The sequence below is a fragment of the Rutilus rutilus genome (genome assembly GCF_951802725.1).
Source record: "Rutilus rutilus genome assembly, chromosome: 24".
NCBI classification, from domain to species: Eukaryota; Metazoa; Chordata; class Actinopteri; order Cypriniformes; family Leuciscidae; genus Rutilus; species Rutilus rutilus.
Window position 1 is genome coordinate 11,503,648 of NC_140228.1, and position 26,812 is coordinate 11,530,459.

At 40.8% G+C, this 26,812-nt stretch overlaps 1 protein-coding gene across 7 annotated transcripts in view; it reads left to right on the forward strand.

The window, feature by feature from the left end:
* The window catches only part of phldb2b (pleckstrin homology-like domain, family B, member 2b), a 51,965-nt gene that overhangs the window by 21,332 nt on the left and 3,821 nt on the right, over positions 1 to 26,812 (forward strand). For 3 of the 7 annotated variants that reach the window (XM_084398515.1, XM_084398520.1, XM_084398519.1), the window contains 13 exons: positions 2,912 to 3,244; positions 5,481 to 5,618; positions 6,855 to 6,992; positions 9,476 to 9,604; positions 10,778 to 10,933; positions 11,781 to 11,891; positions 12,017 to 12,106; positions 13,239 to 13,412; positions 14,191 to 14,334; positions 14,922 to 15,027; positions 17,772 to 17,970; positions 20,725 to 20,815; positions 21,156 to 21,302. In XM_084398515.1, the coding sequence (XP_084254641.1) occupies positions 2,912 to 3,244; positions 5,481 to 5,618; positions 6,855 to 6,992; positions 9,476 to 9,604; positions 10,778 to 10,933; positions 11,781 to 11,891; positions 12,017 to 12,106; positions 13,239 to 13,412; positions 14,191 to 14,334; positions 14,922 to 15,027; positions 17,772 to 17,970; positions 20,725 to 20,815; positions 21,156 to 21,302 (1,956 nt within the window). The remainder of the gene's footprint in view (positions 1 to 2,911; positions 3,245 to 5,480; positions 5,619 to 6,854; positions 6,993 to 9,475; positions 9,605 to 10,777; positions 10,934 to 11,780; positions 11,892 to 12,016; positions 12,107 to 13,238; positions 13,413 to 14,190; positions 14,335 to 14,921; positions 15,028 to 17,771; positions 17,971 to 20,724; positions 20,816 to 21,155; positions 21,303 to 26,812) is intronic. The other 4 variants (XM_084398518.1, XM_084398521.1, XM_084398517.1 and 1 more) reach the window with 3 other exon arrangements.

Consider the following 26,812-nt stretch of genomic DNA (forward strand, 5'->3'; position numbering starts at 1 on the left):
GTCATAACGTGACCTTTAACTGAAACAACAGACTTCACTTTGGTGACATATGCATGACATCGGCTTAAACCCCACCCCTCACTTACGATCGACAGTAAGCTTGCATTCAGATCTGTCTCCATCCAATCAACTACCAGTGGATGGAACCAAGACCCCGCCCTACATCTTTTTTTTTTTTTTTGATAATCCGTTTCACTGTACATCATAATATGGAAGAAAAGATCTATTGCTACTTCCATTCAATCACGAATTAAAGTCAACATGAAAATAAATTAACTATTTACTTGTGTACATGTTTCTGGTTATCATCAATTCTAATGTAAGAACTTGTTCCGCCTCTGAAAGGCATTCCTTTTCTGCTGATGTCAGGTACATACAAATTAATCAATAGCCAAATTACTAATTTGTACATACTACAGCCTTTTTAAACTCCTGACAAATAGTTGACCGTATTTTTATGCCGATTAACGCTTATGTAATGAAGTACTGACTCCATTCTGTGATAGAACGACCACCTTTCATAATCCAATCAATTCCTGATGACTCAAATCCCACCCTTTTTTTCTTAATGTCACATTACGTAATTAAAATGGGTTTTAAATTCTGTTTCATGTTGACTTTAACACAAAATACGCATATAATTTTAGAAGAATTCAAACATTTGCATGTCCAATCATCTGTTTCCTTTTTATTTTTATTCTTTATAAGCATATCATTCTTCTTAAGAACATATGATTTCTTCTAAAATATTTAACATTCCTCCTCCATGACCCTGTTTTCTTTCCTCATTGTGAGGGGTATCAAGTGAAAAGCTGGTGATATTTCAATTCTTCTTGCAATAAGGGATCTTGAGGGAGCTCAGATACAGGGGATCCCACCAGCAGTATAATTAATCTCCCCACTAAACCTGTGCTCTGGCATTCCACTCCGTTATAAGAAACAGACCATGTGCAGGAAGGCCCCTCTCGTTCTCTGTAGTGGATGCGGTGGAAGACCCAAGCAGAGGTGTGGCTGTATAAACCTCCTATTAATAGACAGCTTGACAGCCCAGAACCACATCCACTTTCATTGAACCCGGCCTCCTGAACACACTCTCTCTGGGAGGGCGCCCACAGCTGCAGAAGATGCTGGCAAATTGCCTACGCTAACATGCTCCATTCTTGCTTCTCAGCTGCTCTCTGTGGGGTTCAAATGAAAGGCATCAGAGTTTTTGTACGCTGTGGTTAAGGGAGGCCACCTGTGGCGCCGCCCTGCTGGGCAGAGGCCAAACCATCAGCGTAGGCCGCCCACTCATTAGTTAGCACCACAACTACAGGCTGGTGATATTTACAAGGCCAGAACTGAGTGAAAACAAGGCCGCTACAGGTGGAGATGTATATCCACACATAGACCTTCACAGGGTTTCTTAGAAAAACATACTCTCTCAGAGGAATGTAATATTACAGACTTTAGCCCTGGTTGTACATTTAATGATGGCACACAGTTGCATAGCATGTGCGGTTGTTTTTTTCTTCTTTTTTTCTGTTTCAGACCCCAATGAGGTCTAAAATATTGGGAGAAAACTATGGCAGCAGCACTGGACAATTTAATTTCATGCGTTTGAGATAATTAATTAAGTAATATTAATATGTTGCTTGCAAAAATTTTGACTGATTAAACAATGACTTTGAATGTCTAGTAAACAGAGATGCATTTTTCAGTTAAAACATGTCAGCTTCATAATGTAAGAGTGCCATAGATACAATAGATTGACCTTGAATTGCTACAGAAATTTTATGTAAATTGTTTAGGATTATTTACATTGCCTTTCATATCCTTGGTAGAGGATCCAGTGAAGTTTTGCCCTTCGTTCATGCATTGGGGCTGATAGTGTGTCATGAGTAATATTTGTTATTACTCATGACTATTTATACGCACTATTTGTATATCCTTTCCCATCTAGTGCCAGCAGTTTTTATTGGGTCCAGTTTCACTCTCTGCTCAGTTCCTGAGAGCACCATAATCTCCCTCTCTCTTTCTCTCTCCCATTCGCAATCTCCCTTCCCACCGGCTCGTCGACCTCCCGTCAGAGGGTTTGTGTTTCTGACACTGGCTTGGTGTGGCGCTGAAGTTGTTGAGTTCATGTCTCTCTGTCATTTATGCATACTGTGCTGAGGAACTTTACTGAACCTAGCATCTTTTTGATGATGGCATGATCTTCTCCTGTGAGGAGGAGGTCACCATGTGCCCTCTGACCTCTGGATATGTTGATAAGGTAAGTAGAGCTCTCTGATAAATAGGACCATGCCAATGCGTAAAAATGCCGGGCTTGTTTTGTGGACCAGGTTTCAGTTTACAAGGAAATGTCTTCTTTATGAATTTAATAACTGTTAATGTGCCTATGATGCAGGTCGGGTTGTTCATTCACAGTTATATGAACCTGTGTGATCATTTTTCTTGGCTCTGGAAATGCTCGCCTGAACTTGCTGTTTGTATTTCCATATCAGTCGATAAATGCAGGGGTTTTTTTTAAGCCAAGTGCACTCCCTCATAAGCCAGGATTGTTTTTGGATGTATATGCCTGGTTGTCTCCATCTGGTCTTTCTCTGACCACAGTTTGGGGCTGTCAAATGTGCTTTTTTTCATTTAAACGTTTGAATCAAATATGTTTGGATACTGGATCTTCTTGAAGATGTTTGAAGGATTAGAAGTAATGCTCTTCTTTATATTGCCCATGTGAAATTAGTCTGAAATATTTGTTATTTGGAGAAAAATCTCATGCTGACATGTTTAGAACTGCTGCAGGTAAATCTGTGTGCATCTCAAAGGTGAGAAATATTTCCAAACTTATTCCTTCCAGCTGTCTAGTTGATTTGTATGATGTGTATGAATGAATGCATTTTTTTTTTCTCTCTTTCTGTCTGATCCATAGGAACGTCAGCGTCTGGAGACTATCCTCAATCTGTGTTCTGGGCTGGGTCACGCAGAGCAGGACAAAACTGGCTTGGCCGTCGCAGACTTGCAGAAGATCAACAAGGAGCTGGAGAAATTACAGGTGTCAGATGATGAGTCTACGTTCTCAGACTCTGCAAGTTTGTCAGCCAGCATTTCTGCTGAAAACGACTACGGGCTTAAAGCCCGGGAGACCCAGGGCAGCGAGGAGAGACGGGTACGACAGTTCAAGAACAGAGAACTTCGGGCGGAGACAACAGCTGTCCTTGGCTCCGCCCCCACCCCTTCTCCTCGGCTGACACGGATAAACAAGGTAATTGGTAAAGCCACTTAAGCTAGTTTTAAAAATGAATGAATGAGAGGAACTGACTTCATGCATCTATTAAAAATCACCTTAATTGGGACCATTTGGCAGTCATTGCATTTGCATTGCATCAAGACATTTTAAATGTGCAAATACTTTTTGGGGCCATGTAATATATAATATAATGTAATATAATATAATTTCTATATTCAAATTAAAATGTAAATTTTTTTTTTTTATACATATATTATATTATAGAAACCATGGACTTTGGTTTCGTCATATCAGGCCTCTACAATCATTCTCTGAGAGGACTTGAAGTCATGTGTTGGTCTGTGCCGGTCAGATGACCTTCAGCTTTACGCCGACAGATTGTTTTCCGCTATGGCTTTATGGAGGAAGTCTTTTCTGCATACAGTGTGTGTTTTAATTTCGTTAGGTAATTGAACCATTTGTAAAGCTAGGCTGTTTCCTTACTGCTAATTCCTGTGACCTTTTGGAGCGGTTATAAGAGTTTCCCACCCTTCCTTGGCATGCACATAACCTCATGCACACTTTAATTCGTGAAGGAATGTGCGGGTGTCTTCCCTTCAACTCCCATATAGACTAATCTAATTAGTCTTCCGCACAGTAGTAGCAGTCATGCATTGGTTCTGTTATTTATCCATCTAAAGATATATGCTATAGAACACAATATGACTTTAGAAACCAGTTTATAGAAACTATAAATTCCCTTTAAGACCGCACAGAAAGAGCTGAAGCAGCTCAGAGACAGGCCCTCCATGGTATAAACTGTGATGAGAAGATATAAACATCACTGTCCAAATATAGCAGGGTCATGCGCATTGTGTTTGGTTGATCTCTGCCTCACACAATGGAAAAATGGCAGTCTCTTCACCCATACCTAATCATACATGCACGTGCATGTGGATTCTTCCAGGTCACAGGTCAAAGTGTTGCATATAAAACTCAAAATAAGCAGATCGCCTTTCACGGATATTGAAAACCTAGATAAATAATTGGTTTAGGAAATCGAGTATGTATCTCCCCACCCTTCCTTAAAGTTTCCGTTGGACCCATTCATCGTTGGTGTTCATTCAGTGAATCCTGTTTCTCAGAGCTAAAGATCAGTGCAGCTGCCAGAAGGGGGCATGTCCATGCAATGGATTGCATTAAAGGGCTTTACACTACTTGCATTGACATAGCCCTGAATGCAGTTCTAAATGTCTAAATGGGTCAATACAAAACCCAGCATTAATACAAAATTTTGTTTGGAAAGTTAAACATTATCTAATAGCTGTTGAGAAATGTGTACATACCTGAACAGATAGCTCTGTTCCGAAGCCTAGTGAGCTGCCTTGCCGGGTGCTTTCTACATAGGCAGCTATCTTCTAAGGGAGTGTCCTACCTGAAACAGAACCTGATAAGTGACTGCTTTGAAATGGTCCAGTGCTGCTTCGACTTACAAGTTTCAGTAATTTTGTTGTGTGATTTTTGTGATTTATATTAGTTTTTTGTTGGTAATTTTAGTACTTTAACTTAAATTTGCCCTACAACTGAAATCTTTAGTTAATTGCCAAGACAAAATTTCTGATTTTATTTGTTTAAGTAAAGTTTTATAGATTTTGTTTTGTCTTTATTTCAATTAAATAGTTAATAATAGCCAATAATAACAACACTGGTTTGTCGTTAGCACTTTGATCAACTTTTGACACAATAATTTGTAAGATTAAGATCGAAAGTTGCTCTTCTTGTACATGTGGTCGTAAAAATAATTGTAAATGATTAATTGACCTCCATGTAAATGGTTCAGCACTCCATACTGTAAATCAAACCATTTCAAAAACACCTTTGTGCCAACATCAAACATTTTCACTGAGTTTGCAGTGGAGTCAAGGATTTCCCAAATCTGTAAAGAATACATGCGATACTACCTTAGAAATGGGCCAAAATGAGGTATCTTTGAAGTTCCCGCCTACTTTTTAGAACAGTCTATAATGCCTTAATACTAAAGTACAAACCATCATGAGTTGCCTATCTAGACAGCATTATTTTTATAGTATTTATTATTTTAATATTTATATTTTTAGTGTTTAAGTTTTAGTAATTTTGTCATGTGCTAGTCATTTTTATTAGTATAAAAAAAAGTCTGGAACTGAGCTAAAGTCTTTTATAATATATTTGAATCCTTACTGCATTGTACAGTATAGTTATGTGGTTGCTTACAGTGTCATGTTTTCAACAGGTGTCTGAGGACGACACAAGGCTAAAGCTGGACGTAAGACGTATAGAGGAGGAGAGGATCCAGGTTCTGAACAATATGGAAGAGTTAGAGCTGAAGATCAAAGACTTGGATAACCAGATGGAGGAGTCCATCAGAGAGGTACAGTTGACACATCCGTAGGTCATATAGGGAGTGGGAGAGATCAGGGATGGTGGGAGTAATGGAAGAAGAGTGTCTATGTGGGAGAGTTGTGCATGTGGCGAAGTAATCAGGAGCTGTGATGAGGAACGCAGGAGGTCTGACCTGCCAAGCCTAAACCTGTTTTACTTTCTCTCACTTCAAGCCTCACTTTCTCTGTTTTTCCCTTTAAACTACACATTTCATCCCTGATTTGATTTCAATATTTTAAATGCTCCTCTATTCCGCCCTCCACTGTAATGCTCTTTCCCTTCCTGTCATCCTCATTTCTCCTATTTGCTCCTTTCTCTTTGTGAGGTTCTAGTGAGGTTTGAAGGCCCAGACAAACTCTTACTGTTAACTCTTTCTGTTACTGCATTTCTTTGGTTGTTGCAGTCAGTCTAAAAATAATGGCCCAATGAGAAGAAACTTGGGGTGGGACAAGCAACTTTAGATGTCAGAGAATGGATGTTACAATCATGTAATGAAGTGAACAATAACTAGATAAGAAGTCTCTTCAAAGTAGTGTAGAAAATTGTTGCAGTAGCTAACAGCATTTCTACTTTATTAGCCTACTTTGACATCTTGAGACCCCTGCAAACTGCTTCTGTTTTTCAAGGTCAACTTGTTTTGAATTTGCACTACCTGTCAAAAGTTTGAAATAAGTATGAAATATAAAAATGTATCTGAAAGAATAATGCTCACCAAGAATAATGCTCACCAAGGATGCATTTATTTGATCACAAATACAGAAAAAAACAGTAACATTGTAAAATATTACTATTTAAAAGAACTGTGTTTTTAAAGTGTCACTGAATACTGAATTTTCAGTATCCATTAATCTAGTTTTTAGTATCATATGATCCTTCAAAAAGCATTCTTATTTGGTTGGTCTTGTGCAAGCAGTTCCTGCTAAGTCAGCTATTCCATTAGACTTCCATTCAACAAACCCATAATGTCAGTGTTGTGTTGTAGTTTTATGAGGTTGGGCTTTTATGAGCTCAGAATGTGGGTCTCTTTTTATTTGTGCGAAATGAGGCACCTTCTTGGTGGTCCTGAACGTGGTGACATGACATCACAGTTGACCACAAAATCATTGAATACTTTGCTGTAGTTACTGTCAGCGACTGATGGATTTTTTTAAATGTAGAACTTTAGATTGAGTAAAAATTACTTAAAAATTAAGTTTTGAGAGTGTGTGTGTGTGTGTGTGTTTAGTTGGAAGTGGAGCGGGCTCTGTTGGAAGGCGAGCAGGATTCGGAGACGGCTCAGCTACAGCAGGAGAAAGACGCTCTGGAGCAACTTAAAGAAAAGATGTCTGACATCGAGAACAAAGCACAGACGGAAAAATCTCAGGTATGTGGCCATGGTGAAGTCTTCATCAGTGTTGAGGAGTAGTTATCTAACTGTAGAGACACTACTCATTTTACTCAAATGTGCTCTCCTTAACTGTCCTTTCTTTTAGTGTGCAGTATTGGCAAATAAGATTAATTTTAGGAAATCAGTTCATTCAGATGGTTCATTTGAATGTCAAAAGTGTGCCCTTTGATTTATACTACTGTTCAAAAGTTTGGGATCAGTAAGATTGTTAATGTTTTTTGAAAGAAATTATTTTGATCAATTTAATCTATCCTTGCTGAATAAAAGTGGTAGTTAAGACATTTCCCCTTTAATCCACAGACAAGGCTTAAGCCTAGTCCCAGACTAAAATGCATGTTTGAGCTGTTGAGAGACATGAAAGAAATGAAATTTTTGAAACCAAAACTGACCCAAACTTCTGAACAATAGTGTATATGAACCATCCTAATGTACAATTTTACAAAAATGAATCACTGATTCATTTGAGGCCCTATATGTGGAAGTCCCTGTGAGGCATTTTGTAGTCAAATGCCGTAGTTCATCACTGTTTTAGACCCAGATGTAGAATATTTTATAGTTTTTATTGCAAGTTTATCTTTTCAAGTTAACTGATGTCACCCTTATTGAAATTCTCATTGGTTGTGTGCCAGATAAATGCTGTTAATTTGTATAATCTGATGGAATATTATCTGTATTATTTGAGTGATGAAGTTGTATTATCTGATGGAAAGCTTTAGTGAAGTTGGCTGCTACTAGTGTTGCTAATGGATTTTTTTACAATCGTAGTTTTGCAAAGATGCGGTTTCAAAGTTTCCTTTCCAGCACAAAATGTATTTTAAAAAATACGTTTATAATACATATTACTTCTGAAATATCAAATATAGAGTCTCACAAACACACTTGCACATTCTGGCAGCCTCTCAGTTCGTGTCACAGTTGGTAATCCCGGGCCTGCTCTAAATACACCTCTGCTAAACTGAGAGACACCCCACACTGTGTTGATGTGAGGGATTTCTGAGCTAGGAGGGGGTGGAAACCCTGGCACCTGCGTCTCAAGTTCAGCCTGACTTCCGGCTCATTCCATTTAGCCTGGCAGCTGCGGAGACACTTGATATACTGAAGGGCCGTTTTGATCTGTTAGAGGATGGTTGATTTGTTCACTGATCAAGTTCCATTATGTCTAGGATGCTGCTAAGTTGGCAATGGAGCTACTGTAACAAGGTTTTGTAACAACTTAATAAGTGAATACTATATTATGTTTTGTTGCTTGGCAAACATAAACCGCCTACAGTTGGACAATATTACTTGGTGCTAGTAATTTATTGAACATTGGTGTCTGTTATTATATTGCTGTTGCTGCCACTTGGGGCCATTCTTTGCAGTGAGTGTTGCTTTTATGGAAAGTGGCCATTTTCATTAAATGTTAAGTTCACCCAAAAATAAAAATTCTGTCATCATTTACTCACTCTCATGCCGTTCCAAACCAATAAGACATTCGTTCATCTTCTTCGGAACACAAATCAAGATTTTCAATGAAATCTGAAAGATGTCTGTCACTCCATTGATGGCCTATGCAACTACCACTTTGACGCTCCAAAAAGTACATTTAGCGAGATTGTAAAACCAATCCATATGAATCGAGTGGTTTAGTCCAAATTTTACAGAGACTGGATCGCTTTGTATGACAAACAGATTGAATTTAGGCTTTTATTCACATATAAACATTCATCAGCGAACAAACAGAAGCCCAACCATGCTTGCTTGACCCACAAGAACAAGCCTCATTGGTTCAAACGTGCTGCGTAACACACAAGAATAAACCTCATTGGTTCTCACACTTAAGCGAACATGCCTGAGCTTCCGTTTACCATATCTGATGTGTGCGTTAATGAATGTTTATATGTGAATAAAAGCCTAAATTCAATCTGTTCATCATATAAAGTGATCGTGTCTCTTCAGAAAATCCGGACTAAACCACTCAATTCATATGGATTAGTTTAACGATTTCTTAATTAATTTTTCGAAGCATCAAAGTGCCAGTTGCGTATACTGTCAATGGAGGGACAGAAATCTCTCAGATTTCATTTAAAATATCTTCATTTGTGTTCCGAAGATGAACGAAAGTCTTACAGGTTTGGAACGACATGAGGGTGAGTAAATGATGACAGAATTTTCATTTTTGAGAGAGCTAAAAATTTTAGAGAACTTTAATATTTTGTCAATTGCAGTTCAGTTTGAACTGATTGCTGAGGTATTTTTCAGTTGTTTGAGTATTTATGTTGATTACATCAGCATTATGCCATTCTAAATGATTATTTTCCTGCATTTTCATGTTCTCCATTTAATTCAACACCTCCATATACATCATACCCCACTTGTGCTGTTGCTGACTTTATGTAGTAACTAACCCTACCCACCCCACCTGCCCCAGCACTAACCCTTCTCTCCTCTCTCCCTGCATCATTTGCGCATGAATGCAGGACAAAGCCAAGCTAGATGCGGAGCGTGTAAAGTTAGATCGACTGGTGCATCTGCTTGCAGAGCAGAAGACTCAGTTGGACACCTGCCCTGAAGCCTTGAAAGAGCAACTTCAGCTGCAGCTCTGCAGGGTCAGTACTCACACACAGCCTTCATCCTCCTCTTCCTCATAACCGAGTCTATCTCCTCTTCATCACTAATGCTTGCATCTGTCTCACTTCCATGAAAGACATTTGGGCTGTCTTGCATGCGCTTCCTGTATATAATAATTTCATGTATTGCATATGTTTGAATAAAACAATTATTTTATACAATCAAAATGTTGTACTGGCACCAATGGGAAAAGTCAGGGTTATATTATATTTTCATTTAATAAATTAATTTTAAGACAAAAAAATGTTAGATTGTTGTGACAATATTAAGCACAAATTTACATTACTGTAATACAAAAAAAAACATTGAATTTGCATATTGTAATGCATAGGATAAAAAAAAAAAATGAATGGAATGTTTTTCTGCATTACAATATACATATCTCATATTGCATTAAATCGAAAATCATTTAAAGAAAAAACTAATTAATGAAGATCGTGTTTTTTGTATATCTCATATTGTAATGCAGAAAAACATTACAATAAAGATTATCTTTATATCACTGATATAAGAGTGATATACATAAATTACTATCCAAATAAACAAAATTTTGTAAATTAAATTGTTAAATTGTTAAATTACAATATTGAGAGATGGTAGTGGGTGCTTAATTGTCATTAAGATAATGTAACAATGCTAAAAATCTACAAATTCAATTTCATGTTTGTCCCAGATAGGCTGATGCACATTCTCTGGTAGTGACCACATAAGCTGTTAATTAAGTTATAGGGAGGGAACAAGGTTATTTAAAGCCGGTGGGTCTTGAATGAAAGTGTGGAGTACGGTAGCGGTATCTGTAACAGAGAGGAATGGCTGCTGAGTTTCTTTGTCACAGAAAGTCATGTTATGCGAGTGTTGACGTGATTGATCTCTAAAGGTCAGTGGTCACGGGTGAAAGTTGTGGCTGGTCCTCTGTTCACTGGCATGTGGCGGCTGAAGGCTTGTTTGGCCTGGTTCCAGCAGAGTGAAACTTTAACCCCTGTCTCTCCATCCCTGGGGAAGGTGGTGGAGCAGAGGGGATTTGGTGTGAACTGTTGTTGGTTTCTTTGAAGCTGGTTGAACTGTGGGAGTATGACAACTTCAATTACTTTCCACTTCGAAGATATGGATCTAGCACAAATGTAGACGGCCATTTTTTTTTTGTTTATCAGGATGCAGAGACGCTAGAGGTGGAGACCAAGCGTTTTGAAGACCTAGAGTTTCAACAGCTGGAACGAGAGAGTCGTCAAGATGAGGAGAAAGAGACTCAGACTCAACACATTCTCAGGGAGATCGCAGAATACCAGCGGAGCACCGTCACACGCAAGGTGAGTTTCCTAGATATGCATTCATCAGCCTATTGGTGCCTTTAAGTCATCCTGAGAAGTTCTTACTTGTGAGTTACTTATGAGTAAGAACTTATATGTGTTTAGCTTTTTAAGTTTGGGGTCGGTAAGACTTTTTTAATCTATTTGAAATAAGTCTCTTATGCTCACCAAGACAGCTTTAATTGTGATCAATAATACAGTAAAAACAGTAATATTGTGAGATATTATTACCATTTATAATACCTGTTATCTATTTCAGTCTATTTTAAAATGTAATTTATTCCTGTGATGGCAAAACTGAATTTTCAGCATCATTACTTTAGTCTTCAGTGTCACATGATCCTTATGAAATCATTATAATATGCTGATTTGCTGCTCAAGAAACATTTCTTATGTTCACAATAACAATTTAACTTACATTTTTTTGTGACATTACAAATGTCTTTACTATACATTTTTTCCTATTTAATACATTAATAAGTTTCTTTAAAAAACATTTACTGACCCCAAAATTTTAAACAGTAGTTGTATTTTTATCATTTTAGAGCTAGCACAGAGAATGATGGGAAATGCAGTTTTATCACAAGCCTGTCTCTTCTTAAAGTGGCAAATGAATAATATTTTCTGGCCAGATTTATAGTTATCTACCAACTGTACACAAACTGAGTACAAACTACTGTATATTGCACTGTCAACATTCACAAAAATGAATGTAATGCTAAATTAACTGATACCATTTAGCTTCTACCATGATTCTCTATTTGACTCATCTTTAAAATTGAGACTTCAACAAAATCTGTGTTTTAAATATGATCATTCACGTCCAACACATGTGTGACACCTTTAGGAGAGGCTCCTTGCCCTGAAGAAACAGTGTACCCAGATTTCCCAGCAGGCTCAGAGGGACAAGGACAGCTTTGTGAAGGAAAAGAACAATCTTCAGATGATGCTACAGCAGGTCTGTCTTTGTAATATCACCATATAGCCATGCTACAGTGTCTTTTGGTTCCTTTTTTGTACCCTTAATTGAAAATCATTTTTGGTGCCTGAACCATGACAGTCTTTCTTGCTTTTTTTTTCCAGGAAAAGGAGAATCTTGTCAACTTGGAGAAGAAATATTCCGAGCTCACTGGGGCATTGGGTTTCCCTGTCAGTCCCATCAGTATGAAAGAGGTAAGCCTGATATGATTGTGTCTTCTCAGTGTATTTAAGGCAAATCTTCTTTGTCTTGACATGGACTATGGCATCCTCTCTTGGACTACACATGTGTTACGAGCCTGAGCACTTCAACCATGTGTGGCTGGCCCAAAAGGTTACTATAACACCATGAACTATAGTAAATAAGGAAGTCTTCACTTTGATTGCTTTTTCACCCATGCCCTTATCACAACCCTTGCAACCTGGAAATCTTTAGTTGCAGAGAGTTGTTTGTGTTTCCTCACCGTGGAAACGGGGTCTTTTTCCCCTGTATTCCAGGACTGCTTCCAGTTGGCTGACATATGTCCGCCTCATAGTGAAATTTGCCATGCCCACAAAACCCTGTCTCCACTTCCTGCTGACCTCCTGATGTTTTCCTCTCTTCTTTCCTCTCTGTCTATCAAAAACGCTGAGGTAACGCACTAGCAATGTGCATGCAAGATAAAGTTTGTTGCTCATTTCCTGCTTTCCAAAATACCTACTAACATGCCACTTCTCTGGGTAGTTAAGATTAATAACTTGATATTGAAAGTAACATCCTAATTATTTCCTCTTTTACTGTTTTATCAATGTTTTAAATTCCTATAAATTCCATTTGTTTGGATCCTTTAAAGAGGTAGTTCACCCAAATCATTAAGTGAATGACTCGTCTACTTTGGAACATTTAAAGAAGTTATTTTGAGACGTTATTTTGAGAAGATATTTTGAAAAACTATTTTGGTTACCAATGACTTCCATTGTATGGACATAAAAAACTTTGGTTTCTCTTTATTTTAAGGTGACGTAGTTACATTTTACTTACTCAGATAAGTACTGAGACTGAGTAATGTTAATTAACTACATGTAGAGTTATTTAACTTATTCTAAGTTATTGATTGACTATTGATTGAGTTAATGACAGAATTTTCATCTTTAGGGTGAACTATCTCTTTAACATTAACCATATTTATTTATTTATTTTATTTATTTATTTACATTTTAAATTTAATAAAAAAAATTTGTGATTCATCTGTTATTCATTTGCTTATTAATCAATTTAACCTCCTTGAATGTCTTTCTTTTCACCCCCTTACCTCTCCCCCCATTTTCCAAATGGTTTGTTCCACAGGGCTATGTTACAGTCACTGAGATCAATGAACTGTACTCTCAGCTGGGGGTAGACCCCACCCCAGCCCCCCTCCCCACCAAAACCCAGTCCTCCCCTGACGCCCCTGCAACAGGGACTGACCCCAGCCCTGACCCCAGTCCTTCAGAGAGCACTGCCCTACCAGGAGAGGGTGAGGTGTGTGATCAGGATGGTTTATATGTGTTCGAAATTAAGCATGTCCAGGATTTAGTTGCACATGCCAAGTACTGGAAACATTGAGTATAAGGTCATGTTACATGGTCACTATGGGTGTGTGTATATAAATATATACGTATATATATATATATATATATGTATATATATATATATATATATATATATATATATATATATATATATATATATATATATATATATATATATATATATATATATATATATATATATACACACAATTTGATTCCCTTTCTCTTTGACTTTTTTTTTATATTAAAGAGGTCATATCATACTACTATAATTCTTATAACTATATAATGTAATAATTTGTCCAGATTTCAGGATGAGCTGTTTTTCCATCACTATATTTTTGCTTTTTTACTGTAAAACATTTGTCAAATATTTTTTCCACAATATGACCTCTTTAAACCAAATATCCTATCGGTCTACCTTCTCCTGGCATCCTTATTTTCAGATTTTTCTCTTTTTCTCTCTTTGTCAAAGCTCTCACCCTCTTCCTGTCCACTGTCCTCCACCATCTCTTCTTCCTCTTTCACTGCATGCTCTCGTCCCAACCCTAAACCTCCCTCTGTACACTGGCCTGAAGACATGGTCACCTTTCTCAACCCTTCTCCTCCACCTCCTCCACTACCTGCCAAAAAACAGCGCCGCCACAGGCAGGTAAACCTTGCGAGTGTATGTACATATGAGTGCAATTATCATTGACATTTCTTACCTATAACCTTCTGTTCCTCAGCATTTCCGCACCCTAGAGGAAAGAAAACGGTACGGTAAGGAAGGCGGAGCTCATCTGAGTGGCACTCTTCCTCGGAAGAAGACCCAGCCCACCGTAACCCCACAGTTCACCTGTGCCACCCTGGGTCGTAACACACCCTCTAAAGTAAGAATATGTTATACATTTACATGCATACATAGAAGTCTCTAATGTGTGTTTTAGGGCTTGTACAAACAGTATGTTTTAGTATTGAGGGACAGTAGCCAAAAACAACCCAAGGATCAAATAAATAAAACTCATCATAACAAACTAAATATATACTTATATAAGGGGTGGGTGATATACGGAATATTTACTATATTTTCAGTATTGCAATTGTAAAATATATCCAATATTTGTGAGTGTCGCATTAACTTTACTCTTTATTTAGGAACTTGTACGTTCCTGACATGCTTTAAAATGTTTTATAAAAAATATATTCTTATATAATTGTTGCTGTGTATTACTATATTGTTTTGTTATATTGGTGCATTTAAGTAAAAAGTATTGGAAATATGCTTTTTTGTGTATTTTTCTGTTTTTTACTTCTTACTTTAAACATTTTACTCATTTAAATATTAAATATCTACTTGGCAACAATGGTTGATAATATAATATATAATATAATGTAACAATCATACCCACCTCAAACTTTTGAATGGTAATGTATGTATGAAGTAAAAGCCCGCTCTAACATCACTCCCTGTGTTTAGTCTCATCCACCTTTAGCTCAAAGCTCCAGCTGTGGGAGTGTGTTGAATCGAGCCCTTGCCATCTCCCCTAAAGAGACACACATGGATACACACCGCCTGCACAAGGGTAGGGCTCTCCACCTCATACACACACTGTTTAAAATATACAGTGTTATTATGTAGCATTACATCATACTCATAAAAAGTGGTGCTTTATAAGTCAAATGTTGCCTAATCTTGGATTACTTTCTCTATCCTGCAGGCAAATCTAAGAAAGGTACAGTAGTCTGCCTACTAGATGTGCCTGTTTGAATTTGCATTCAAATAATGTCAACTCTTTTAGCATGTCCTCTCTGGTGAAGAATGTCCTCCTTTGGGGGACATTGCATCAGTCATTGGCTGATGTCAGCCCCTGTCTCAATGTTTTTTAATAAGTCTGGTCTTAGTGAAATGGAGAAACCTGTAGCATTTCTTCACTTTTGTTAACCACTGCCTTTTATGGGTCTTATTGTATGAGGTTGAATCTTGTATGAAATAAAGCTGCTATTTTGTACATATTACTAAGGCATGAAATGATTTATTTCATACAATGGTATTGTGTTATTTTAGGAATTCAGTTCTGCATGATTGGGTGTTTGTCTTTAGTCATTTTGTTTTCATTTTATTTCTATTCATAGACTCTAATTATTATGTCACCCTGCCGTTTATGGACTACAGGGCTGAACGTGGGTGTTTATGGGTATTTTGGAAGGTATGAGGCTTCTATGAAATTCTTCAGAGTTCCTCTGCAGAATGCACAAAAGCCACATTCACGTTAGTGAAATTTTGCAGGCAAATAAAAGGTCAGTTGTCTAACGTGTAGCATTGTATGAAGCACAGCTCACACAAAATTCACTTTTTAAACCAAGCAGATTTCTTTTGGTCAGTGCGGAAATCCGTTTTACCAAATGAAACCTGTTGCGAAATCTACACAGTGAAATCTTTCGCCCTCACACGAAATTTCCAATCGTGTGCAATCAAATGACTGGATTTATATATTATATAAGTATATAAAAATTCGCTAACCAATGGTAAATGTAACCGCACCTTAAGGTGCCATTTGCACGACATGATTTTCAACTAAAAACGGAAACGTTTTTAACGCGGTTTCATTCGGTTCACATTATTGAAACCGATACCGTTATTGTCTCCATGTAAACTACAAAAACGCGAATTTGTGAAAAGCATCATGCGTATTATGTGTTCAGTCTATATAGGCTCGTAGTTTTTCTTTACAAAGCGACATCACCATCTACTGGCCTGGCAGGATAGTACAGCATTTTTAGTCGGTTTGGCGAATTCGTGTGAACTTTGTCGCCTGTACACGAAAAACGCAAAAAATCCGTTTTTAGTACATTGTTGTCCTGTAAACGTACCCTTAGATTTCTGAAATAAATAACTTTGGGCTTCATCAAATACCCAGCATGCAACAACTCGTAGTGTTGTGTGGTAACCCCAAATGAAGACTAGCAAGCAAATCAATACTTTAATTAAAGTGAGTCTGCCTTACAAGGCATTGATGTTCTCCAATAGAAGGTTTTTATTGCAACTGGGTGGAAACTTTTTGTATTTATATTTGTCTTTGAAGATAGTGAAAGAATGTTGGGAAGATGAAAAACAGGAAATGCTTCCATTTTATTTTAAGTCAAATATCTGCATTCCTTTTCAACCTGACAAGTACAAATGTGACCCTTTTCTTTTTAATTTGATGATGTTAATACACTAATGCTTTTTGATGAAATGTGAGAATTATGACTTTACAAATGTAGGTGGAAAAGCTTGAGTTTGTGTTTTTGGATGGTTTATCTGAAGGTCCCCTGGGTAGGATCATCAGAGAGGCGGGTCTCTGCTCTTTCTCGCTGTGTTTGATGTTATCAAGTTGTAGTGGAGTTGAGTCTCATCCGCTTCTAGAAATACTAGATGTCCTACTTACAAGTTCCAGGAGACAGCAACTAAATGGATATCAAGTGCAAATATATCAGTCCATCTTTTAATTCTGGATTTATAGCTGAAGAAGGACGTCATTAGGGGCTTGGGATCCAATCTGTGAATCAGAGTAAGGTATTCTCTCACATACACTACCGTTCAAAAATTTGGGGTCAGTTTTTGAAAGAAGTCTCTTATGCTCAACAAAGCTGCATTTATTTGATCAAAAATACAGAAAAGCGGAAATATAGTGAAATATTAGAATTTAAAATAACGTCGAACATTTTTTATTTGAACGTAATTTATTCCTGTGATGGCAAAGCTGAATTTTCAGCATCATTACTCTTTTTAATATGCTTCTTTGGTGCTCAAGAAACATTTCTTATTATTATCAATATTGAAAACCGTTGTGCTGCTTAAGATTTCTATAGAAACCATGATTAATATTTTTCAGGATTCTTTGATGAATAGAAAGTTCAAATGTACAGCATTTACTTGAAATAGAAATCCTTTGTAATGTTATAACTGTCTTTACAGACACTTTTGATCAATTTAATGCATCCTTGCTGAATAAAAGTATATATATTTTTTTAAATCTTACCCTGAACTTTTGAACAGTAGTGTGGGGGGTGTCAGGATATTATTGCACGGTGGCTGGTCTTTGCGAGCACAGTGAAGGGCCCCAGGGTGCCCTAGGTATTGCCCGGCCGGAGGACACTGAGCTGGGCAGCAGGAATGGAGAATCTGCTCCTGGGAGTGATGCTGCACTCTCAGGTAAAGCAGAGTTAGCACTGAAAACAGGCATGAGGACTCCTGGGATGCTTGATATTAAATGGTGCTACTCCACAGTGTTCATTACTGCTAAATAAATTCTCGTTTTCTTTCATTGGTTGGTATGTTTATTAGGGCACAGTCAGCAGCACATTGGCGAGGAGCACCGAACGAGGTTGAGTGATATCGGTGGCCGCGCGTCCTCCCAGAACAACGTCTACCTAGACTCCTTTGGTTACCAAGACAACGGCCGTGCCTTCGACACGCTGAGTATGGACAGCTCGGACAGCATGGAAACCAGCATCTCCGCCTGCTCGCCCGACAATGTCTCCAGGTGAGGGAGTAATTCAAGGATTTTTGTTACTGATTCTATCTGGGGATATGTGTGTCCTCAAAAGTTAGATAAATCTGACAAAACCTTTGTCTCTGATAGCATCTGGGGATTTTTGGAAAAAGGATTCATATGCTACTGTAAAAAAAATATTTTCGAAGTTGTAAATATAACAGATTATTGGAATACATTTCTCTACCTCAACATTTCATGCTTAATTTAATGTGTTTCTTACCTTTTCTTTGTAATTGTTTGAGATTTACTAGCAACTTCTGAGTGAAAATTGTGCGTGTGTATATATATATATATATATATATATATATATATATATACTTGAATGAATAAATAATATATAAATAATTATAAATAAATTATTACTTTTTTTAGCAAGGATGCATTAAATTGATCAGAAGTGACCATAAAGAGATTTATAATGTTACAAAAGTATTTTATATATATATATATATATATATATATATATATATATATATATATATATATATATATATATATATATATATATATATATATATATATATATACATATACATATATATACACATATACATATACATGTGTGTATGTATATGTTTATGTATTATAAATATTATACATATTTTATAAATGCAGTTTCTGCTTATATTCTATTTTAAATTTTAATAACATTTAACAATATTACTTTTCTTACTGCAGTTTTGATCAAATAGATGTAGCCTTGGTGAACAAAACATTTGTAAAAAATCATACCGACCACCGAATTTGAGTGTGAATGTAGTATGGAATAATAAAGATACAAATATAAAGAGTATTTGTATTTATATGAAAACAACAGAAGTCTATGCTATGTGCCCATTTAGATTCTACTGTGTGTTTCCAGACCTACAGACGGATCATATAAACTCATGACGCTTACCATGTCTTTGTAATCGAAAACATCTCCACAGCTCCTATTGTAGTTCAAGCCAAGAGTTCTGTCTGGGGTACAAGGAATGAAATACTGAGGACAAGGGCAATGTGTGAGGAAAGAATAGAGAGAGAAAGACTGAAACCCAGGAACCGTATTTGAATGCTCAGGTAGACGTTCTTGTGTAGGTTACCATAAACCTCAAATCTGTTTGAGAGTGACTAGTTAAAGACTTTAGTGAAAAGACTTTGACAGATGAGACCACATGAGGTCATTTCTCAAAGCGATGTGTGTTTATGCTGTATGCGTGTGCGCTGGAGGCTTGTGTAATTTGAGTGGTTTGCTTGAATAATGTGAGTTCTGAGGGGCCTGAGAAGGACCGTTGGTACCCCCTCCTCTGCTCCGGGGATGGATCCACTCAGGTTACAGCAGGAACAGTTAGAGGAAACAGATTCAGGGTTTTTTCCCCCCAGTTTGAATGTAATCAGACGCAGAGCGCGGGTTCGGACTGTTCTTGGGTCTTTGTGTAGTATGTTCCACTTCTCTCTGCTTGATCTTTGGGTTCTAAATCAGGAATGACCTCCGTTCATCTCCGGCATCACTGGTAAGATACCATAAAGATGAAAGAACTCTTTGATGAAGGACATGAGTGGAATACAATGTGTGCAAGTGAATAGAAAAAACGGAAATAAGGTGGCCAGATGTTACGGCTTGGTGATCAGAAAGAATTTTATTTGTTGTCCACATAATGCATGATGGGTTTGATGTTTGCATGATGGTTTTGTGTTGATTTGCATTTTGGATCATCTTTGAATTGTCTTTAAATGTAAATTAACCAATACGACTTTAAAAGAAGACTCTTTTAAAGAAAGCTTTTTTGATACTATAAGAACAAGAAGGACTTCTCTGTCATGCATGCAGAGGCATCTTGTTAATGATTGACAGCTGTCCATCATCAAATTCCAAGACTAAACCGTGCAATTTCAGCTTTAGACTCACCATGCACAGCATGTTCACAGAAACATCTAGAAAAAGTTGAATTGTACATGCAAGGCTGGCACTGTAATTTAAAAATGTATCTGACAGCTATGATGGCATCGGTATTCATTAAGTGAATTCCAATTGGTCTTCCTTATGTTCATTTGCATATGGAATTGTGATTGGTCTTATTTTTCTTACATCTACCTAACCATCTATAGCCACAATTATGTAGATTTTTATGCTTATCCAAAAAATAATGCACGCTGAGTGCATTTCATTTATGCATAAAATTTTTCAGCCTAACCTTTGCCCTTTTCTAATCTGGTTTGTATTGCAAGCACTGTCATTATCTTCATGCAGATATAGTTAGAAACATCACAAAGGCATTTTGGCGGGGAATGCCAGTGTATGACAAATGGGATGGTAGCAAATGGGGTTTGACATGGAAGATGATTCCCATATATTCTTTACAGGTGAAAGTTTTTGGGATATATTGAAAAGCCAAGCGGTGAGGTGAAGTTTGTAGGGGAAATTTGAAGTTTTACAGAAAGGAGGGGCTGGTCAGATCTATTCCACGTGTTCTTTTTGAAGTCTAAATGGAAAGCATCAGACGTCAGACTGTGGGCCGCACTCTCAAGCTCTCTGTGCCTGGATTGTTAATGCGTTCCAGTGCTGACCAGGTTTATTGGTTCCTTCTGTGTTCTTCCGCATACATACATGCCAGAGTGCATAAGACATGTTTACATTTGCAAGTGCATGCATTCTTCTTGCCATAGGTAAAATGTGAAGCTTTAATGCCTGGTTTGGATTTTTTGTTGTTGTTGTAGCGTTCACTTTGAAACGTAATGCTTCATCTCCTATTTTTTCTTCAGCGCCAGCACCTCCAACGTTTTGAAGATGGAGGAGATGGAGCGTCTTCTCCGGGAGGCTCAGGCAGAGAAGCACCAGCTCATGGAATACAGGGTAATGAAACAGCCACACAAACCTGCCACTTCCTGCTAGAGCTGACATCAGGTTCACAGTCCAGACTTTCAGCACGCCATAAACCCTCATGAACCCCATTTGGCTTCACGGATATTAAACCGTGAGCTTGTTTGCTCTGTTAGAAGTTTTCAGGTCAGCCATGAACAGCAACTAATTTGGCTTGAAATGCAGAAACACTGTGGGAATCGAGTCGTTCTTCCTGTTTCTTATGTTGTTCATGGGAGTTTGTTCTGGAACGGAGAGTACTAATTGTGTGCAGCTTTAAAAAGAAACTCGTTTGGGAGCGTATCTGTACAGTACGGTGTCATTTGTGTTTCAGGAGAGAGAGATGGAGAGCAAGAGCAGGGCCCTCGAAGAGGAGAGGAGACGACGAGAAGAGCTAGAGAAACGGCTGCAAGAAGAAACCACCAGGAGGCAGAAACTCATTGAGAGAGAAGTGAAACTGCGCGAGAAACAGCGAGTACAGGTGAGCGCTGTGATAAGACATGCATCGCTATTACCAGTGCTCATATTTAGGGTTAGAGATTAAACAAACGCCTTACAATTTTACAATTACAAGATTACAATTCTGTAATTAATTAGCCATCCTCATGCCGCTACAAACACGTAAGACTTTAATTTGTCTTCGGAACACAAATGAAGATGTTTTAATGAAATCTGAGAGCTTTCCGTCCCTCCATTGACAGCCTACGCAACTACCACTTTCACTGCAACGCGTGTTCACGAGAGCACTTCAACATTGTTGGAGATAAACAAAGCAAACAAACAAAGCTTGACTCGCTTCATAGAATCGAGGTTAAACCACTTGGGGTCACATGGATTACTTTAATGATGTCTTCACTACCTTTCTGGGGCTTGGAAATGGTAGTTGCGTAGGCTGTCAATGGAGTGACAGAAATCTTTCAGATTTCATTAAAAATATATTGTGTTCCAAAGATGAACAAATGTCTAGCTGATTTGGAACGACAAGGGTGAGTAATTAATGACAGAATTTTAATTTCCTTTAACTTTTTGTAATTTGCCCCTTTACATTTCAGACATGCGTGATAACGTACTCGGTTACTAACGTAACCTCGGTTCTCTCTAGAAGAGGGAACGAGTACTGCGTTTTTGTAGAAAACGCTACGGGAAAAGTCTCTTTTCACGAAATACTGAAGCAAAAAATTATCCTTAATTTTCATAAATGTAAAACGCGTTGCGGCAGTGCTAAGCTATGGCGAGACGGCTTGCTCGCTCATTGGCTGCTCTGCGGCAACTGCATAAGCCTATCGAGCGAGGCCTGAGGTGACGTCAGGCCAATGAGGACGCTTCGCGCCCTCCTAGCCATTTCCCGCCGAGACGGGTGTGGCTAGCCTCTATATAAGGAGCTCGAGAAGGCTTATTCACTTGATTTTCATCGCCGAAGCGAACCAGAGTGAACCGTACGCACGGCAGAGAACGCAGTACTCGTTCCCTCTTCTAGAGAGAACCGAGGTTACGTTAGTAACCGAGTACGTTCTCTTACGAGAGTCCTCTCGTACTGCGTTTTTGTAGAAAACGCTACGGGAACCCCTTGTAAAACGCCGTGCGTGCTGGGATAAAGACACCGATCACTGGAAGCTAACCAGGTGTACAGTGCATAATCACCAGATAGACTCAAAGGGCCTGGGATTAAGGGAGGGGAACCTTAATTCCCTATATTGTAACGTCCGCGGACGTAAAACATGACCTCACAGAGAGAGTCTAGAGACAAGAGGGGATTCCTCTGTCCTTATATGGTTGCGTCAGCAGACGCGAATATGACATCACATAGACAGGGTGGGGGAGCCTGAACTAAATGTGAGAAATGTGGGTCTTACACAGTTCTGCCCATAAGACAGTCGGCAGCGCGTTGCGCATGCGATTTCAGTGTTCTAGTTATACAGCTGAATCAGCTATACCGATAGTAGCTTAGCCTGTAAGGCGGGAACCTCTAGGTTGTAAAACCTGATAAATGTAGACGGCGAGGCCCAGCCCGCCGCCGTACATATATCCTGTAAGGAAATCCCGCTGGACCAAGCCCACGAGGAGGCAACGCCCCTCGTGGAGTGCGCTCTAACTCCCAACGGGCACTGGAGGCCCTTGGTAGTATAAGCCAGCGCTATGGCGTCAACTATCCATCTGGATAAGCTCTGTTTCGACACAGCCATTCCCTTGGAACGTCCACTGAACGAGACAAAGAGCTGCTCAGTCTGTCTGAAGACAGCCGAGCGGGACACGTAAGCTCTTAGAGCCCGAATGGGGCAAAGAAAACTTGAGTCCCCTTCCTCACTTGATCCCGGCAGGGCAGACAGGGAGATAACCTGAGCCCGAAACGGTGTGTTGAGGGACTTTGGCACATAGCCATGCTTAGGTTTGAGTATGACTTTAGAGTCGTTAGGTCCAAACTCCAAGCACGCTGGGCTCACAGAGAGCGCGTGCAGGTCGCCTATGCGCTTCACCGAAGCGAGAGCCATCAAGAACACTGTTTTGAAAGACAAATGTTTGAGGCTAATAGATTGGATAGGCTCGAAAGGGGCACCTTTCATGGCCGCCAAAACCGTAGAAAGGTCCCACATAGGAACTGAAGGAGGTCTGGGTGGATTCAGTCTCCTAGCTCCCCTGAGGAAGCGGATGACTAAATCATTCCTTCCTAGTGACTGGCCCAGCGTTGAACCGGAGAACGCTGAAATAGCCGCCACATACACTTTGAGCGTGGAAGGGGATCTGCCCTTATCCAACAGCTCCTGTAGGAAGGAGAGAACCTCCGTCACCTCACAATCGAGAGGTGATAGGCTCCGAGCTGTACACCAGCCGGAGAAAACCGACCACTTCGAGGCATAAAGCCGCCGAGTTGACGGCGCCCTGGCCTGAGTGATGGTGTTTATCACTCCCTCTGCGAGGTCAACGGATAACCGTTGAGCGCCCACACGTGAAGGGACCACAGCTCCGGGTGTGGGTGCCAAATCGAGCCCCTGGCCTGCGAGAGGAGATCTCTCCTCCATGGCACTGGCCACGGAGCGATGTCTGCTAGCTGCATCAGGACTGGGAACCATGCCTGGTTCTTCCAGAGCGGTGCTACAAGCAGCACTGAGCATTTCGTTTCCTTGACCCGCTCTAACACCTGTGGCAGGAGGGAGACGGGGGGAAAGGCATAAAGCGGGCAGCGCGGCCACACGTGGGACAGCGCGCTGTCGCTTCTGGAAAAGAACACGGGGCAATGAGCGTTTTCGCGGGACGCGAATAGGTCCACTTCCGCTCTGCCGAATCTTTCCCACAACAGCAGAACTGTTTGCGGGTGTAGAGACCATTCGCCCAGGGGAATGTTGTTCCTGGACAGCCTGTCTGGGCCCACATTCTGGAGCCCAGGCACATGCACTGCTCTCAGCGAGCGCAAATTGTGCTGAGCCCATACTAGGAGGCGTTCCGCCAGCCTGTATAGGGCTGTGGATCTCAGACCGCCCTGGCGATTTATATAGGACACCACGGCCGTGTTGTCCGAACGGACTACGACGTGATGGTCCTTGATTTGGGGACAAAAACGCGTCTGCGCATTGTGCACTGCCAGCATCTCCAGGCAGTTGATGTGTTGGAGCTTTTCTCGTTTCGACCATAGGCCGAAGAACGGTCTGCCCTCGAGCAGCGCTCCCCATCCCGAGGTGGATGCGTCTGTCGACACCATCCTCACTCTCGAGGAAGTCCCCAGGCTTACACCTGATCGGTACCAGTCGTCCGCCAACCAAGGTATTAGGGCTGCCACACAGCTCTGATTGACCTTGAGACGTAACCGGCCGGACACCCACGCTCCGCGCGGAACTCGCGCTTTCAGCCAGAACTGCAGAGGGCGCATGCGGAGCAAGCCCAGCTGAAGAACCGGTGATGCTGAGGCCATGAGACCTAGCATCCTCTGAAACGTCCTGAGCGGGGTAGTCGCGCTGCAGCGGAAAGATCTCGCTGCGCGCTGAATGTGCAGCACGCGCTGTGGCGACAGCCGTGCTGTCATAGACTGTGAGTCCAGAATGGTACCCAGAAACGAGATCGTTTGACTGGGGTTCAGTGAACTCTTCGTCCAATTGACTGTGATACCAAGATTCTCGAGGTGATCGAGTAAAATGGCTCTGTGCTCCACGAGCTGTGATCGTGATTGAGCTAGGATCAGCCAGTCGTCCAAATAGTTCAGCACTCGCATGCCTCTGAGTCTGAGAGGAGCGAGCGCTGCGTCCATGCACTTCGTAAATGTACGAGGTGCCAGGGACAAGCCGAACGGCAGGACTGTATACTGGTATGTCTGACCCTCGAAGGCGAATCTCAAGTATTGCCTGTGATGTGACGCTATTTGTATTTGAAAATACGCGTCCTTCAGATCTATCGACATGAACCAGTCTCCTCGGCGAACATGCGCGAGGATTTTCCTGGTCGTGAGCATTTTGAAACTGCGTTTCACTAATGCTTTGTTCAGCCGTCTTAGATCCAGTATGGGTCTGATACCACCGTCCTTTTTGGGGACTAGAAAGTATCTGCTGTATAGCCCCCCTTTGCTTTGAGCTAGGGGTACGTGCTCTATCGCCCCTTTGCTTATCAGTTTTGATATTTCGGCGCGAAGTAGGTGTGCTACTTCTAAATTCACCGAAGTTTCGACGCGCGCTGTGAAGCGGGGGGGGCGTCGACAAAACTGTAGCGAGAAGCCTCTCTTTATAATGCCTAGCACCCAGTCCGAAACCCCTGGGAGCGCTGCCCATGCTACTGCATGGTTGGCTAAGGGCTGGATACGAAACACGCTCTGTTCGTGTGACAGAGGTGCTTCGGGGTGCGATAACATAGGCGTTATGCCTGTGGCATTCGAGGCGGGGGGCGCGCTTATTACAGCGGGCAGAGCGCTCGTCCTCGACCTTACTACAGTGCTTAACTGAGTGAGGGAGGGCTGAGCGAGTTTCGCGGGACTCATGTCTGCGGGTAAATGTGGGCGGGACGCGGGCACATTCACTGCTTTGGACGCGCTGTCTGCCTGAGCAGAGCGAGCGCACACAGGTCTCGTTTTTACAGAGAGCCTGTGGTCCGTGAGACATAGTGTGTGTGGGCACTGGGAAGTGGACACTTTCACTACATTTGAAGCGCAATCGATCTGAGTCGATTTTATGTGCGCGAGCCCTAAGTGTAGGGCTGTGCTTATGTGTAGGGATGGGCACTGAGGAGTGGGCATCGACACTACGTTTATAGCACCATCGGCCGTGGCCGGGACACCAGAAAATACACTCTTTTCGGGATATATCTGGGTAGCCGTGAAAACGGCTTTTGTGTGCAGGCAAGCGGGCAACTGTGCGGGCTTGCGCCTTGCAGAAAACGCTGGGGCAGTCGCAAGTCTTGGGACTGAAACAGCGGCGCGCTTGGGTGAGAGACCGGCCGCAGCGGGACTCACACACCTGCGCTTTCCTAGGAGTGCTAGGACTTCTTCGGGGCTTCCGGCTTTACCACAATCCTCGACCGCGGCCCGCGCTGAGCGGGGCGTCGGCTAGTAGAGCGAGAGCGGGACCTAGAGCTGTGCTGCTGTCGCTGCTGTCGCTGCTGTGAAGATGTGGCCGAAGGCGGGGGCTGAGGCTGAGAACTCCGCGGAGTCTGTTTCTCACGACTCGCTGCAGAACCGGAGCGCTTCGGAAGGAAGTGCTTGAAGGCTTGAGACGCTTTCTGGGCTTCGGTAAATCTCTCCACGAACTCGGAGAGAGAAGAACCGAAAAGGCCAGCGGAAGACAGCGGGGCGTCGAGGAACGCGTTGCGCTCGGAATCAGCCATCTCCGTGAGCGTAAGCCATAGGTGTCTCTCAGCAACAGTGGCGGAAGCCATACATCGCCCCATGGCTTGTGCAGCAGACTTGGTAGCGCGGAGAGTTAGGTCCGAAGCGCTCCTTAAATCCGCGATGCAGATAGCTTCAGGTCCTATCTCATCCAACTTACGGAGGAGATCACCCTGGAATATCTGCAGCGT